Genomic DNA, 16,474 nt, shown 5'->3' on the forward strand with positions numbered 1-16,474 from the left:
AGATGGCATCAAAACCCCCCGCTGGGGGAAAGGAGTTCCAATGACTGGGCTTAAGGTTATTATAGCTGGTGGTGGTGGGGAGTTGGATGGTTGTCAACAACTGTTGCTAAAAATAAGCAAGAGAGAGAACATGGGTATGTTGACATATAAATACATCCCAAGATATATGCCCATTGGTTGAGAGGAAGGTGATAATTGCAAGAGTGAGCCCATACAGTAGATTGAACAGCAGGCATGAGGAATGTGCATTATTGTGCCGTAAGGAAAATAGGTGAATGACCTTCCACACATGGCTAATAGGAAAAAAGAGATGAAGCAAGATGCTATGCTGATGATATGTTGGTATTCATTCCCACTATGCCCATATAATAGGAAACGAAGTGATTGATGTTGTGCTTACTTGATGAAGTTAAACGGGCGTTCAGAGCGGCCTTCCTGATTGAGCTTTCGTAAACTACATTACCCCAATATGACAGTCCTATTTACATCTGACTAAAGTAATATTTAACGTGAAAGCCATTTAGCATCTTGAAATTCTTATCATCTTCTGAACGATCATCTGTGGACTCTTCCACCTCGCGTGTGACACTGTGGGAGGTGGGATGGATAGGTTTTGCATGTGATTCATGCAAACCTTTGACCCTATCTCCTCAATCTGATCTAGCCTAAATACAGTACTGCTCCTAATGTAGAGCAGAAAGCCTCTTTCAGTGAAGTGATACAGTAGGGCTGGCTAGGTAATCTGACACGGTGGTTAGGACACTTCCTTTGATGCCGTGTGTCAGCCAGGCCGTCAATTAAGCTCTGTTGACCTGTCATGTCCTGTTGCATCAAATCTTTGATGGATGGCTGGTTGTGTAGTGGCACACACTTTCATATGAATAATGTGGTTTATCTATCTGGTGTGAACGAGGCTTGCGGTTATGACTGGCATAATGTAATGTTGAAAGGTGCACAACTTTACCAGTAGTTCAGTTGTTTTGAACTGGAATAGTCTTGTTTAAATGGACCAACCATTATGTGAAACCATTACCCGCAACAGACAGAGCTGATCATGGTGTATTTCCAACCCTGATCATTCTGCAGTAGTTGGCATGTGAAAAATGAATTGATACTGTACATGTAATCCCATGTGAGTTGAAATAATGGAGGCTAATTTGAGAGATCATTCTAATGGATATTGCAGTTGTGAAGTTCTCTTTGTAATTACAGAGCTGAATCTCTGCTAATGGGATTTGGGCTAACTAATAAAATGAAGGGGTTAGAGTGACAAGAAAATAGGGAAATGGGCGAGAGTCAATTGCATTGTCGAGAACAGTCAGTTGGTCCACAACTCCTACTGTATTACTGTAAGATGAGCTGAGATAGAGTGTCTAAAGGCTTCTGCATGCTTCGGTTCGGCTGGCGCCTAGCCAAACTCGGCTAGGACAACAGATAGAGCGTGCTCGCAGACTCCCTTAAAAGACATTCTCTTGAAAAACTAGAAAAAAAAGCGACAATAGTTTTGTTTGTCCACGGTAGCCACTTCCTCACAATAGTCAGAACCAATCTAAGATAACTCAAGAAAGTTATAATTACTTTTTAGCCGCAAAAGTGTACATCTAAGTAAGGTGTTTGATGCAGTATTTCTCAAGTGAAAAAATGTGCATGAAAATCAGTCGCTGAATGACAACAAACACGTTATTGAAGAATCACTACTGTTGACCAATGACCGATGTAGGGGTGAAGACTTAGGCTACCGAAATTCGGCCGGCCTCGAAAACAATGTGTGTGCACGAACAGCTGAAAAAACCCTTGCCGAAGACTAAAACGATCAAAATGTTGTCATTATACAGTATATGCTCAAACTGTAACAAACTGTTTCGGATGGGAAGCATGCAGATGCCTTTAGTGAGCTGATGAATACATTTTCTACCCACTGTTTTTACAGATGAAGAACAATCAAATATACCGTACATTATATTTGATGTTGTATCTATATTCCTTTTGTCAGGAGAGCATATTTTAAGGCTAACCTGGCAAAATAAATGATTGATCATGTATTTGATGGTTCCTCATCAGCATTGCTAAAAGCTTCCTATAGAAGCAAGTGCAGTAGGTCACAGGGGGAGAGTGTCGCTTTGTGTAAATGTAGTGTTTTCTGACACGCCTCCCACATAACAAAATACTAGAGTTTACTATAGAATACTACAGTTCTTACTGTAGAATTCTGTAGTAAACTGTAATATACTGTAGAATACTATACTACACACTGTAGTATCCCTCGTTCATGTGTAGTATTTTGTAAATACACTACAGAATGCAAAAACACTTTTTTTGAAAACTATAGTGAATACTAGAGTATTTAATTTGTATATACACCCTGCCCATTCCCCTCCTCCATATCCCAATTTGTGCCACCCGTAAGTGAGAAACCTACATGCGGAGTATAGACCATATTTTGTGTTCCCTATGGTTATAGAAAAGAGCAGTAGCTCTGAACTCTCCATTCAGAACACAGTCCTATCTACAGGTAATGGAACATTTGCTCTTTTAGTATTTCTCCAGTAGGTTTCCTCACAGAGAAAGCGCCCCACTTCTATGTCAAAGACAATAAAACAAAAAACACATTAATAAATACTACAGTAATTTCCCCAAAAACACTACAGTAAATACTACATTGTAAATTAAGTGGTTCGAGCCCAGAATGCTGGTTGGCTGAAAGCCGTGGTATATCAGACTGTATGCCAAGGGTAATACAAACTATTTATTTTTACTGCTCTAATAAAGTTGGTAACCAGTTTATAATAGCAATAAGGTACTTCTCTGGTTTGTGGTATATGGCCAATATACCATGGCTAAGGGCTGCATCTGTCGCGCATAAGAACAGCCCTTAGCCATGGTATATTGACCATATACCACACGCCCTCGTGCCTTATAAGTATACCGCACTACAGTCCGCAAAAACACTATAGTAAATACTACAGTATAATACAGTCCGCAAAAACACTGCAGTAATTACAATAGTATATACTCTTTTTTTTTACTACAGTATTTATACTATAGTAAACTACAAATACTAAAGTATATTACAAATACCAAAGTATATTACAGTAAATGATTCAGTATTCACTGTAGTGTTTTTGAGAACTACCTACCATAGTATACACTATAGTATTTTTTTAATGTGGGCGCTAATCCCCATCTAAAAGAACACCCCCACCCAGCCTCCAACACCCCACCCTTTCTCCATCAGCCAGTACCTCAGGGGAGAGACTTATTGGTCCAGTAGGGTCATTTAAGTGTTGGAGGCATCTCATGTGCACTGAATGCTTATTTGTTGCTCAGTTTAAGTGCTCCTCTCAAGCCCTAGCCCTTTCATTTTCAACAAAGAATGATGGGCATGCTTACAGTAACTGATCCTGGAGGCTGTTTTTCTATGCCACTAATACAAATTCATTTACATTGAATAATTTATCGAAAAAGCATGCTGTTATATGCTTTTTCAGACAAATGTGATGATTAGGTCAGTTCTAAGATTGAATACATGCTGATATACAATGTAAGTCTCATGGTTTATGATACAATTTTTGCTCATATCTTGGTAACTCTCAAAGAGCATAGAGTTTTGGATTACATTAAGGGAAATGCTTTTAAAATCGGAAGTCATTGAGACATTTTCAAAAGGCTTCTTAATTGAGGGGAAAAGCTGTTTGCCTCTGAGGGGTCTTAAAGTGATTAGCTCTGGGTAGAATTGAATTTAGAATTGGACCTCTGGGAGCAAACTGACATCTGGTAACAAATTACTCTGTTGGTTTGGCTTTCATTAGGTCTGTAGTGACCAAAAATATAAAGGATGGCAGGCAGCATTAATATGTTGCTAAATGCTCCTTAACCAGCTTCTACTGAGTCCCACCGTTCATTTAGGTGCTTAGCCCATTGTATTATGCTAGTGTCCATTGACCTGTTGTTGGACATGTTGTTATAGGGTATTGATTTAACAGTAATCCATTCCAGGAATGCTAATGCCCTCACAATAGTATATGCATTGGTTGAAGCTCAATGTGAAATTCAAATCTCCATACTATCATATCTAAGCCAATATGACACCAATGATGATGATCATTTGCAAATCAATTTGATTGGAGGTACATAACACACTCCCCTCCTCTCGACATGAGCCGCCCGGGCGTTACTGAGAACCACATACCGAATTTTTAACAGGGTCATTAGCATTAGTAAAAGAAAATGCTATCGGTTAAGAACGAGACTCTATCATCTATAAAGTGACCATTAGACTTGCCACCTTTCGGAATCAATACGTTTGTAGGGGCAACAGGTTTAATTACATTTTTAATTTGTCACTCTCATGTGCTCATTTCTGTCAATTAAGAACCAGAGATGTGCTACCTTTTTGTAGCATTTCTGACAATGCTAACATCTTTTCAGCCGACCAAAGCAGTTGGGTTGCGCAGCAACAGAGCTAGTAGCTAGTTAACACCAGTCGGATGAGAGGCAAGCTACAAGCAAAGGAAGCTAGCTATATTTTGCTTTGGAAGGTTTTCACATGGCTGAAGTCATCTGTGTAAACTGTTGGCCTTGACAGTTGCATGTAATCAGAGCACAGACAAATAAGATAGCAAACATCCTTGGCTGCTAAGTTAGCCAGTAACGTTAGCTAGCTAGCTGTAACATTAGCAGTATGGACAGATCGCAATGCACCAGCACAACTTAATCTTAAAAATATATATATATTTATTTAACCTTTATTTAACTAGGCAAGTCAGTTAAGAACAAATTATTATTTACAATGACGGCCTAGGAACAGTGGGTTAACTGCCTTGTTCAGGGGCAGAACGACAGATTTTGACCTTGTCAGCTCAGGGATTCGATCTAGCAACCTTTCGATTACTGGCCCAACGCTCCAACCACTAGGCTACCTGCCGCCCCAAATATCTATAGAAATACAATATCTCCCAAATAATTCCACAAAGCACAGCTAGCTAGCTAGTAAGTAAAGTTAGTCAACATCAAACTTTGGGGAACTGCCATGCTGCTAATGTATAATAGAAGCAATGGGCATTGCTCATCTAACGCTAACATTACTCCATACACTAGTCAATCTGGCTTGCCTAGCAATGTAGCAAGCTAACATTACAGCCCTTACTTTATGCATTGATTCAGTACTCTCACTCCTCTGTCAGTGCAATTTTCTTCTTGTTATTATAATCCAAATTTGCGCTGACTGATTGACACAGTATCAAGTTGCTTTTCAATGTATTCCTGAAAACCTGACGTCACCATCCAAGTAAAAATAGCCAAGGGGGTGCAGGTGCACCCAGGTTAAACAACACAAACATCATTGCTTGCTTGCGTGACCTTTGCACAATCAAAAGAAAATGTCATGCTTGCTTACTTGATTAGCTATGTGACTGTTTTCAACACATCAACTGTTTTAGACAATTTTTAAAAACTTTTTTAGGATAGGGGGCAGCATTCGGAATTTTGGATGAAAAGCGTGCCCAAAGTAAACTGCCTGCTACTCAGGCCCAGAAGCTAGGATATGCGTATAATTGGTCGATTTGGGTAGAAAACAAAATAATGTCTGTGAGTATAACAGAACTGAAATGGCAGGCAAAAACCTGAGGAAAATCCATCCAGGAAGTGCTATTATTTTGAAATGGGTGTTTTTCCATTGAAAGCCTATCCACCACATAAATGGTTATGACCCAGATTGCATTCCCTATGGCTTCCACTAGCTGTGAACAGTCTTTAGACATTGTTTCAGGCCTTTATTCTAAAAAATGAGGGAGAATGAGGAGTTTCTTTGAGAGGCCAGTGAAAAGTCCCCAACCTGTTTGGTGCGTAATCCCGAGAGCGCGCCTTTCGTTGTTTTTCTTTTATAATGACGACGCTATTGTCTGATTGAAATATTATCGATTACTTAGGCTAAAAACAACCTGAGGATTGATTATAAACATCGTTTGACATGTTTCTACGAACTTTACGGATACTATTTGGAATTTTTGTCTGCCTCTTGTGACATTTGAGCCATTGGATTACTGAAGAAATCGCGCCAACAAAATGGAGGTTTTTGGATATAAAGAGGGACTTTATCGAACAAAACAAACATTTATTGTGTAACTGGGAGTCTTCTGAATGCAACCATACGAAGATCATCAAAGGTAAGTGATTAATTTTATTGCTATTTCTGACTTTCGTGACTAGTCTACTTGGCTGGTAACTGTATGTAATGTTTTGTCATCTGAGCGCTGTCCTCAGATAATCGCATGGTTTGCTTTCGCCGTAAAGCCTTTTTGAAATCTGACACAGCGGCTGGATTAACAAGTTAAGCTTTATTTTGATGTATTGCACTTGTGATTTCATGAAAGTTAAATATTTATAGTAATTTAATTTGAATTTGGCGCTTTGCAATTTCACTGGAAGTTGTCAAGGTGGGACACTAGCAAGAAAACATTCAATTAGTACTGAGTGAATGAACAACATCAAACGCTTCCTGTCATCACCAGACTGTCCATTTAAATAGTGTCAAGATAATGCGTTCATGGCAGGGTTTGTAGCGTAAGCGTTAACGTCTTAAGGTCTTGGGTTCACCTCTGCGAGGAGACATTTTGACCATTTTCTTTCGTGTATAGTTTTGACACCCCCCTCTCAGTCCCGATACACACACACTGGTACGTTGTGTGCTTATTTTCAGTTATTAGGTGGCTCTTAAAAGAGCATCGTTGAGTGGCAATGGACAAGGACTGTGGTGTGCGTACTACTGCGCGTTTCTTGCCAATAGTTTGGGATTGCACCCCCCCCCCCCACCCCCACCATCGTCAACATAACTTCGGGAAAGCAGTGGCCGACAGGCGGGGGCAAAGAACACTGTCTATTGATTTCTTGCTATCGTTAGCTAGCTAGCTAGCTACATATCCCACCTTCTGTGTACTGGAGTACTAGTTAGCTAGCTAACTAGCTAGCACCCAGTGTCTTTCACTAATGCCTGCCGAACACCTGCCCTTGCCGTCGTTAACAGAACGGGAAACGTGCTCTACAGGCAGGGGCCAAGGACACTGTCTACCGTTGTCCCTAGCTAGCTACCAGGTTTGTCCCCCCCGCCTCTTCTTCTCTTGGGTCTGTCTGCGGTATTCAACCCCCTTTACTTTTTCCACATTTAATTAGTTTACAGCCTTATTGGAAAATGTATTCAATTTTTTCCTCTTATCAATCTACACACAATACAGGGTTTTAGACATTTTTGCTAACTTATTAAAAATAAAAAACAGAAATATCACATTTACATAAGTATTCAGACCCTTTACTCAGTACTTTGTTGTTCTTCTCTGCAGATCCTCTCAAGCTCTGTCAGGTTGGATGGGGAGCATTGCTGCACAGCTATTTTCAGGTCTCTCCAGAGATGTTCTTTTGGGTTCAAGTCTGGGCTCTGGCTGGACCACTCAAGGACATTCAGAGACTTGTCCTGAAGCCACTCCTGCGTTGTCTTGGCTGGGTGCTTAGGGTCGTTGCCCTGTTGGAAGGTGAACCTTCGCCCCAGTTGGAGGTCCTGAGCGCTCTGGAGCAGGTTTTCATAAATGATCTCTCTGCACTTTGCTCCGTTCATCTTTGCCTCGATCCGAACTAGTCTCCCCGTCCCTGCCGCTTAAAAACGTGCCTTTTACTGAGGAGTGGCTTCCATCTGGCCACTCTACCATAAAGGCCTGATTGGTGGAGTGCTGCAGAGATGGTTGTCCCTCAGGAAGGTTCTCCCATCTCCACAGAGGAACTATATATTCTTGGTCACCTCCCTGACCAAGGCCCTTCTCCCCCGATTGCTCAGTTTGGCCGGGCGGCCAGCTCTAGGAAGAATCTTGGTGGTTCCAAACTTCTTCCATTTAAGAATGATGGAGTCCACTGTGTTCTTGGGGACCCTTCCCCAGATCTGTGCCTCGACACAATCCTGTCTCGGAGCTCTACAGACAATTCCTTCGACCTCATGGCTTTGTTTTTGCTCTGACATGCACTGTCAACTGTGGGACCTTATATAGACAGGTGTGTGCCTTTCCAAATCATGTCCAGTCAATTGAATTTACCACAGGTGGACTCCAATCAAGTTGTAGAAACATCTCAAGTATGATCAATGGAAACAGGATGCACCTGAGCTCAATTTCGAGTCTCATAGCAAAGGGTCTGAAAAGTTATGTTTTTAAGGTATTTCTGTTATTTATTTTTAATAAATGTACACAACTTTCTTGAAACCTGTTTTCACTTTGTCACTCTGGGCTATTGTATGTAGATTGCTGAGGATATTTTTGTATTTACTTCATTTTAGAATAAGGCTGTAATGTAACCAAATGTGGAAAAAATCAAGGGGTCTGAATAATTTACAAAGTCACTGTAGCTACTGTAGTAGGTCAAAGCTGTGTGCTGGAAAACCTTGGTAGAGCATGGGTGGAGTAGGCATTGTGGTGTACATGTGAATTTTCTTTCTTTTTAGGCTTCAGATCAATGCCTAGTTTTCACTTAAAACATTGTTTTTTGTTTTTAATTTAGATTATGGTTGTTTGATGATTTATGTTTAGTTTCTTATTGTGTCAATAACTCAAGACAATTGATTCATTTTGTGTATTTTATTTTGTACCTGAGGGTCTAGTAGTAGGGAGACAGAATTAGCCTATAAAAGCTTAGCTGAAGAAATGTCATATTCTGACAGAGAAGCAGAGCTCTACTACACTCTCCTTGATATGGAAGCTCACATATAATTAAACATGCAAATGGTTTCATGCATTTTTGAAATTATTTAAGTGATATACACTGAGTGTACAAAACATTAGCTATGATCCCTTATTGATGTCACTTGTTAAATCCACTTCAATCAGTGTAAATGAAGGGAAGGAGATAGGCTAAAGAAGCATTTGTAAGCCTTGAGACAATTGAGACATGGTTTATTGTACAGTATATGTGCCATTCAGAGGATGCAACTCAATATTAGGCCTATACTGCATTGTTTGTTACATACTAGTCATGCTGCATGGCACAGCTACACTATAAGCCACTTATAGCCTTATAGTCATACTCTGATTCCTCAGAGCAGGTATTCCCAAACTGGGGTATACGTACCCCCAGGGATACACACAATGCAGTCAGGGGTACGCCAAATAAATATGTGATTCACATTTTTAAACAGTCCATTTGTATTTTCCAACGGGGCTATACATTTGGGTGAGGTTTTTTCTCGCCTGAGTACCCTCGTTTCACTGCCAAAAATACAATTAAACCATCTAGTGTTCAGCGAAATAACAACACAATGTCAAATACAGGTAGCCTAGTCAAATAATTAACATCCAATCACATTAACCGTTACTCTCTCGTGGGAATTCCACTAACGGTCCGGATGTAGCCAAACATAGCTGCTGCTCATTCCGTTTGCTCGAAAATGGATAAATGGTTAAAAAGTAAGGCCCACGTCCATAGAGACACACCAGCTCTACTGGTAGTACTGCTACTACCCGCAGTACTACACCTGCACCTGTTGATGACACAAATTGTTCTGCTTCCACGAGCACTAACTACATTTGTTGTTAGCCCAGCTAGCATGGACACTGACAGTTGTGAATCTGATGCAGCCCGAAGAGCTACTGCCCCCTTACCCGGGAACGCACCGAACAACAGACAGGAACGTTGGACCATCGAAGAGGTGTAAATATGATGAGAACTACATTGATTTGTGGTTCACTTATATTGGGAGTAGTGCCTTTCCTCAGCCACAGTGTGTTATATGTGCAAAAGTATTACCTCACAATTCTATGAAACCTTCACTCTTTCACAGACATTTAGAAACAAAACATGTAAATTTGGAAAATAAGCCACAGGAGTTTTTTGAGCGAGAATTAAGACAACTTTTGAGTAGTAAGACATGTATAAAAGCAACAGATACCATTAAGAAGAATGGGCTAGAAGCATCTTATATGGTGAGCTACCGAGTGGCTAGGACAGGCAAGCCCAATACTATTGTGGAGGACTTAACTCTTCCTGCTTCCGCGGATATGGCTGGGACAATGCTGGGGGAAAAGGCCAAAAAACGATACAGACAATGCCTTCATCAAACAACACTGTTTCACAACGCATCAGTGACATGGCAGGAGATGTTTTGAAACAATTACTGCTTCGCTTACAAGCCATTGAATTCTATATGTTACAGCTGGATGAGTCAACAGACGTGGCAGGCCTGGCAGAGCTCCTGGAATATGTCCGTTATGTTTATGGGGGGTCAATTAAGTAAGACATCCTCTTCTGCAAACCACTGGAAACCAGGACAACAGGAGAGGATATTTTTAAAGTACTGGACAGCTTTGTGATATAAAATGGACTTTGTTAGTCAAGATGTGTTGGTATCTGTACTGGCGCAAAAACGAGACACAAGCTTAAAGTTTTCTTTACTGACCATCATTTTCACTTGTCTGACCGCTTGCATGATGACGAGTTTCTCACACGACTGGTCTATCTGGGTGATGTTTTTTCTTTCCTGAATGATCTGAATCTAGGATTACTGTATTCAATGTGCGGGACAAAATTGAGGCTATAATTAAGAAGTTGGAGCTCTTCTCTGTCTTCATTAACAAGGACAACACACAGGTCTTTCCATCATTGTATGATTTTTTTTGTGTGCAAATTAACTCAAGCTTACGGACAATGTCAAATGTGATATAGCGAAGCACCTGAGTGAGTTGGGTGTGCAATTACGCAGGTGCTTTCCCAAAACGGATGACCCAAACAACCGGATTCATTATTCCTATCTTACCCTGCCTCCAATCCACTTACCTAGATTTGAACAAGAGAGCCTCATTGAAATTGCAACAAGCAAGGTTCTGTGAAAATTGAATTTAATCAGAAGCCACTGCCAGATTTCTGGATTGGGCTGCGCTCAGAGTATCCTGCCTTGGCAAATCGTGCTGTTAAGACACTGATGCCCTTTCCAACCACGTACCTATGTGAGAGTGGATTCTCGGCCCTCACTAGCTAAATAAAGGCACAGAGTGTGGGAAATGATTTAAGACTGAGACTCTCTCCAATACAACCCAAATTGCAGAGTTATGTGCATCCTTTCAAGCACACCCTTCTCATTCTAATTAACCTCTGGTGAGTTATTCACAATTTTCGATAAACAAATAAGGTTTTATATGTAAGATGGTTAAATAAAGAGCAAAATTATGGATTATTATTATATTATTATTTGTGGCCTGTGCCATAAAAGCTCTTTGCCACTTCCCACACCCCGGGTTGTGACAGAAACTCACACTCCTTATGTTTAATAAATGAATCGTATAGTGTGTGTGTGGCAGGCTTACAATGATGTCAAAAAACAACATTTGAGAGTGTGCTGACCCTGGTGCTAGAGGATTACAGCAGCTGGAGGTAGAATGTTTGAAGGGGTACGGGACTATAAAAAGTTTGGGACCACTGAGGATCTCTCTACATGTGGGATGAATGCGCTAATGCTTACAGACAGATATGGGTTGAGGCTAAAGCCAAGTTGTTGGAGTCTGTGCAGCATACATAGATAGGCCTAATCTACAGTACACCAGAAACCACTGGATCCTAGCTGTGTGTGCCTGTGCTCTGGTGGGAGGGACTACACACTAGAATATCAATGCAGTGTAAAGAGAGCCAGACTTATTTTCAGAAGTTTGGACGCTTCCCTCTTGTGTGTGCATGTATGAGTGTCTGTGTATGCGTTTTGTGTGTGCCTTGTTCAATCTTGGCGTAATCTGTTTGTAATGCCTTCTTATCTGTAAAGACTACAGATTGAGGCGATTTGATCAACTCGTAAGTCAACTACTCTCTGCCACAATCTGCTCATCCCCCAGTAATGCCATCATTAGTCAAATATGGCATGGAAAGCAAGCATAGATAGTTGAACATTTGCCCATTTCTCACCATTGATTCCTTACTGTGGTTTTGTAGCCTGTTGTCCTGTATACACTTTGGCTATTGTGGCCTACAGCAATAGGCTTTTACTTCAAATGAAGCTACATGAAACGTGTATTTTGTTCTGTCCTTTTGAAATGCAGTGGGACACGGTGGAGCTTTTTGTGAGATGAAGGCTCATTTAAATGAGGCTGCAACAGTTGTAAAGCTTCTGAATGCTCATAACTGCCAGCTGGAGGTCTCAGCTGTGTATTTACATAGTCCTCAATGGCCATGTTGATAAAGAGAGTACAGGGGGAGCAGGAGTGGTGCGTGGGTAAAATCACCGGGGAAGCCAAGACAGAAGAAAAATTGCGCTGTTTGCGGTTTGCTCTGTAACCTGTTAGTTCATTATGCCTTGCCACCGTGATATATAGGCCTAAAGGCAGAGACAATAAGAAGACACAGTGGCAGAATAAATTCAACCACACCTTTGTTTCATCACAGCAACGTCTGTCCGGTGAAGTCCTCTAAGCATATTGCATGTAACAAACAGCTGTCAAGCAAGTTAATGTTTCTGACATTTTCGGACTACTTAACAACTATTGATTTAGAACCACGGAGAGTTACCGCAAGTTGCAAAGAAAACAGGAGCTGCCTCCACTATTCCAGCACCATTTCAACTTCAACATTTCAATATAATCTAATCACCTCCGCTTAGTCTAACACAGTGACAACTAAAATATACCAAAAACAATTTAGTCCAATCAACATAAGCTATATATGATGTCGCTGTCCATAGTTCTGATTTCTCTCTGTGTGTGTGTGTGTGTGTGTGTGTGTGTGTGTGTGTGTGTGTGTGTGTGTGTGTGTGTGTGTGTGTGTGTGTGTGTGTGTGTGTGTGTGTGTGTGTGTGTGTGTGTGTGTGTGTGTGTGTGCGTGCGTGCGTGCAAGTAGAAAAAACATGTTGATTCACCCTAGATGTAGAGAAACGCCAATGTCATCCACCTATTTTTCATGTTTTACGAAACGGTCTTTGACTCTGTCATACAGTACCTGGCTAAAATGCTTGCTTGCTAGCCTAAATACCTTTCGTCTGCAACGATTAGCCAGCTGGTAAACATTAGCCTACGACATCTAGCTACATATTGAACTTCCATCAGGGGCACAATATATGAATTCATAGTTGGATCAGAATCTCAGTTTATAATCATTGGCTAGTACGGAGAATACCTATCTCCACCCATGGCTAATTTAGGAAAGGGATCATTTTAGCTAGCTAGCCATCAGAGGACAACAACACAACGAGATGCAACAATTCAAGTTTTGTCTGACAATTATGTTTCGCCTTTGATGTGATGTGATTTGGTGTGAAGCCAAATCCAGCCTGGCATCCATTGACACTTTTTTTTGGTGCGCCAGGACCATTCACAGATGAGCTCAGTTTCACTCAGGCCAAATGCTCGATGGCTTCCCTTGCAACAATGTCATACTCTTTTTGACCAGACAGCATCAGATAGATGGGCTACACATACAGAGACAGAGGGGCGCTGTTTCGCTCGTTCGGATGCTTTCTCCGGTGAAATACATTCAGCCTCTTGCAAATTGAAGGAAAATTATGAAACACAGAGAGAGGAAAGATAGATTATTTTATGTTTTTTTGTTGGTAAATTTTTTGGGGAAGACTGGCTTCCTTTGGCAGCCATGAATGCACACCAAGAGGGGGAGGGGGTCAAACACAGACACATAACAATACAATCCAAATAATTCTATTGACATAAACAGGTGACAATAGTTGACAATGACCTGCATCTTGAATTGAATTGCATCGACACACTAAAATAAACCTTGCAGTGTTTAGGATTTGGCTTTTGTGGCTGGTCCCACCATGTGTAATTATAAAACCGTTCTTCTGTCTTCTCTGTCTCTGTAGAAATATCGTCAGTGCATGGCTGGACTGCTTGCCCCACCCTATGGAGTTATGGAAAGTGGTGGACGTAGCACTGACAGTGAGTACAAGAGCTACAGTGACATCAATAATGTTCACCTACCGTAAAATGCTCCGTACTGGGCCTACCTCTCCCCTTTAATATGAAATAAGCAATATCAGCAGTCTTCAAGTCAAGTCTAAGAATACCCTCAGATAAGGTTTTGAAGTGAAATGACTAATGATGTTTTTCCTGAAGGCTAAAACACACACACACACACACACTTCTTACTGTACAAATCTCCCTTGGGGACTGTTCGATGATATTATGTAACTCACTCCTCAAGGAGATTCTCGTCGACACATACTGTATCTACATTCAACATAGCATCGAGATTATGTATTGACATCTGTCTAAGTATATTTGTGAACATGCACCAATTGTTGCAGATAAACAAGTGCTGATGTGCAGTATGGGATTTATTTTGTGTTGCTTTGGCTTTAGGAATGACAACAAGTGCCATTTTTCTATTTTCTTATTCAGGAATGTCTGACAAAGAGAACATAAGCAGCAACTCTTTTGGATCCATCTCTAAACATCTGAATAAGGTACGGTAGTGTCTCCTGAACACAAAACGGAGACTTCATCATTACATATCGTAATGATTTAGTTTCACCATCAAACATTGTCCACTATCATCATCATCCAAAAAGCACTGTATGATGCGGCAGTAACCATGTAATCTTGGCAGCCCAGAGACAATATCTAGCGTAAACAACCAGGTACTCATCTGTGTACGAGAGATTAGTGACCACTTTATGTGAAGTGAGTATCATCCAGATTGAACGCTGTTGTGAATGGCAGAGTGACAGTGGGTGGCAAAGCGATGGTTATTTACTCATATGTGCTTGCTGCTTACCTGGATCCTGATCTAACAACATCCTCTGCAGTTGCCAGAAGCTCGAAATAAGTCTGGAATGTGGAGTTTGTTTAAACTTTGACTAAATATAAACAAGGCTGCTGCTAAGACCTCGCTTCCCGTTGGTGTGCATCATGTCCTTAATAGTTCCCGTTCCACCTTAACCCCGTTGGGACTTCCTTACCTCCATACATATAACACGGTGCTACTCTGGAGGGCATTTCACTATTTATTGCGGCTTGGACTTTGTTCTTTTCAAACCAGCCAAAACATGTGCACTATAAATAACTAGAAGGACATTATAATTGAGTGTCTTTTTTTTTGTTTTTTGCAAAGTCCCCTGCGGTTGTATTGTCTGCAAATTGTTGGTAAATATTGGCCTAACTCGAAGGCTCTACATAATCCAGTCACAGAAAAAAACAAATGCAGTGACATTCTTTTTGCTTTGTAACTCATACCTTCAGTTAAAGCTGAGTGCATCCGTTTATATGAATCGTAGACCAGTGAACCCAAACCCTATAGGCACAGAATGCATACATTCCCACAGTAATACATGAATTAAGGCAATCCAGAGTCCTCACTGACATGTACGGTACGTACACATGCTGTACCTTATGTATTCTTCATGAGTCCAAATGATCAGTGATTCATGTAGAAAGATCTTGAAACGTCACCTACGGTATATGGCCCCCCTTTGAACTACATCCTTGTGTTCGTCCTCGCTTGTGTCATTTTATGACTGTCATAAGACGCTGCAGTGAGGAAAGAGCAGCGCTCAGCGACATTTTAATCAAGATGTTAAAGGGGGCTGTGGCGTTAGTGCATTTCACCCTCATCATAGGGTGAAAGTGTTACTGATGAATTTGTATGGCGGTTAAGCATCTATGTAACTGTTGGTCATGGCTGTGAGAGTAATGATGTTCGAAAAGAGGTTATGTAGAGGTTGAACAGCAGTCATTATGTCCGCTCTGTAGTGCATGGTGTGCTGGTTTAGTGCGTTGTCTCTGTTTGATTGTTCTCTGCTCTCTGCTTGATGTTTTTACCTCATGAATACCACATCCATACAGGACTAGTTCAAGGTGGTTTCTGTGCTGAGGGTCCAAGGGTTTGGGATGTAAGCACCAACACCTGCTTGTGAATCTAGTAAATAACTGGCCATTTAAACTTCTTCAGGATCGGTGGGTCCCCTACGGGACGTTGAGCTAACGTAGGCTAATGGGATTAGCATGAGGTTGTAAGTAACACGAACATTTCCCAGGACATAGACATATCTGATATTGTCAGAAAGCTTAAATTCTTGTTAATCTAACTGCACTGTCCAATTTACAGTAGCTATTACAGTGAAAGAATACCATGCTATTGTTTGAGGAGAGTGCACAGTTTTGAAAATGAAAAGTTATTAATAAACTAATTAGGCACATTTGGGCAGTCTTCATACAAACTTTTGAACAGAAATATTATGGTTCATTGGATCAGTCTAAAACTTTGCACATACATTGCTCCCATCTAGTGGCCAGAATCTAAATTGCAGCTGGGCTGAAATAATACATGATGGCCTTTCTCTTGCATTTTATAGATGATGGTACAAAACAAATACAAAAGAATGGTTGTTTTTTTCTTTGTATTATCTTTTACCACATTCCTTTCACATTTCCATAAACTTCAAAGTGTTTCCTTTCAAATGGTACCAAGAATATACATATCCTTGCTTCAGGGCCTGAGTTACAGGCAGTTAGAT

At 40.8% G+C, this 16,474-nt stretch overlaps 1 protein-coding gene and 1 non-coding gene across 2 annotated transcripts in view; both read left to right on the top strand.

The window, feature by feature from the left end:
* The window catches only part of LOC106581759 (rap guanine nucleotide exchange factor 4), a 61,576-nt gene that overhangs the window by 23,242 nt on the left and 21,860 nt on the right, over positions 1-16,474 (top strand). The window contains exons 5-6 of the mRNA XM_045704886.1: positions 13,823-13,898; positions 14,361-14,425. Of these exons, the coding sequence (XP_045560842.1) occupies positions 13,823-13,898; positions 14,361-14,425 (141 nt within the window). The remainder of the gene's footprint in view (positions 1-13,822; positions 13,899-14,360; positions 14,426-16,474) is intronic.
* On the top strand, positions 2,519-2,575 carry LOC123729613 (U7 small nuclear RNA). Its single transcript, XR_006761260.1, has one exon. It is a non-coding gene; the product is annotated as a U7 small nuclear RNA (small nuclear RNA).

This window comes from Salmo salar, chromosome ssa21 (genome assembly GCF_905237065.1).
Source record: "Salmo salar chromosome ssa21, Ssal_v3.1, whole genome shotgun sequence".
Taxonomy (NCBI): Eukaryota; Metazoa; Chordata; class Actinopteri; order Salmoniformes; family Salmonidae; genus Salmo; species Salmo salar.